The sequence below is a fragment of the Trypanosoma equiperdum genome (assembly GCF_001457755.1).
Source record: "Trypanosoma equiperdum strain OVI genome assembly, contig: ctg_1761, whole genome shotgun sequence".
NCBI lineage: Eukaryota > Euglenozoa > Kinetoplastea > Trypanosomatida > Trypanosomatidae > Trypanosoma > Trypanosoma equiperdum.
In genome coordinates, this window is record NW_027123795.1 from 2,284 (window position 1) to 3,768 (window position 1,485).

Genomic DNA, 1,485 nt, shown 5'->3' on the forward strand with positions numbered 1-1,485 from the left:
TTGGTGGTGGTTTCCCTTCTTGTTTTAGTCAAAATTTTTTTCTGCCTCAGTTTCGCATTCTTCAAAGCTGGATATTAGGATCCGCTACCAGATTGCAAAAACACAGTTTCATCAATTTCAGCGGTAATATCTATCTATTTTATGTTAAATGTGGCCACCAATTTTATACTGTACTATGTTTATATGCGCTTTGCTGTGTCATGTATCCTGGTAATCTATCATCGGTTTTCCTTCCCTTTCTTATAATATTACTGCTTCTGCGGGTAACGTAGCGACTTCATTTGTCCTATACACTGAATTCTGTCTCTTCTTGATTGCCCCTTCCATCATCTCTCTGCATATAGTGATGCATGCTGTCACGTGTGTTTGTTCAAAAGTGCGCGTATTAAATCTTATTAACTTTCTCAGTCATATTTCTTTCCCATAATACTATTTCTCGTCCCCCTTTCAACTTTCTTTCACTCAATTTCTACAATTTCACTTCTACCTTTATTTAGAGTGCTACTATTTTGTCAGTGCGTTTACTCTTTAGCACAACTTTCATCATAATGTTAGTATATACAAACTTACAGCACACTACTACAATTATTATTGTTCTTATCGTAATGCAAACAAGTATTCATATAATAAACAAAATATAAAAAATGGGAATACCATTAATTTTTCATACCTTATCATCACACTGCTTTGCACCCATGGTCCACTATCATTTACATTTTACTATATTTTTTAACGTTTTTGCCACAAAATGTTAAAATATATCAAATTTTACTAAAATAGCAAATTCTTTCAAAATAGTAAAATTTCATAAATTCCATAAAGTTCAGAAACAATCCTTAAAATTTTTAAATCTTTAAAATGCTACCAAACTCATAGAGGCTGCAGAAATTAGAGTCAATTTCTTATTTAAAAGAATACTGGAATCCTTGCAAGCATTATTTTCCCATTTGCAGTTATTGTCCTTTTCGCAAGCATTTTTGTCTGTTCCATGTTTTGCACATTTCTCTTCCTTCTTTCTATCTTTCCCATCTTTCTTTGCTTCTTTTTCTGCTTCTTTTTGTACTGTTTCTGTGAGTTTGCACTTTCCTTCTGTCTTATTCCATTCGCACCCGTTTGTATTGCCGCATTCAGTCTGTTCTTTCTCTTCGCATTTTACTGTCGGTTGCTTTGTTACGTCGCAAATTGCCTGTTTTAGCTCCGTGCTTCCTAATTCGCAGGCCGTTGCGTTGAGAAGCGCTGTTTTTCTAAATGAGGCGTCCCGAGCTTCGGGCAGTTGTGCTTCGCTTTTGCCCTTGCGGTATTTTTTTATTAACTCTCGGATTTGACCTGTTGTTTTTGCTGTTATGGTTTGCCTTGCCGCCTGCCACGATTTAGTGATTGTGCCTTTTTCAATTACTACGACCGGGCAATTTCCGCTGTCGTCTGTTGTAAACTGCATTAGTTGTGTTTTCCGTTCGCTTTCGCTGCTGAGCGCCGCATTTAATG

General features: G+C 36.2%; 1 pseudogene across 1 annotated transcript in view; it reads right to left on the bottom strand.

Annotated features, from left to right (window-relative positions):
* Nucleotides 1–853: 853 nt before the first annotated feature.
* Nucleotides 854–1,485, bottom strand: part of TEOVI_000848000:pseudogene — a 989-nt pseudogene continuing 357 nt past the window's right edge. The window contains exon 2 of the mRNA in view: nt 854–1,485. This exon is cut by the window's right edge and continues 10 nt beyond it. Within this exon, the coding sequence occupies nt 854–1,485 (632 nt within the window).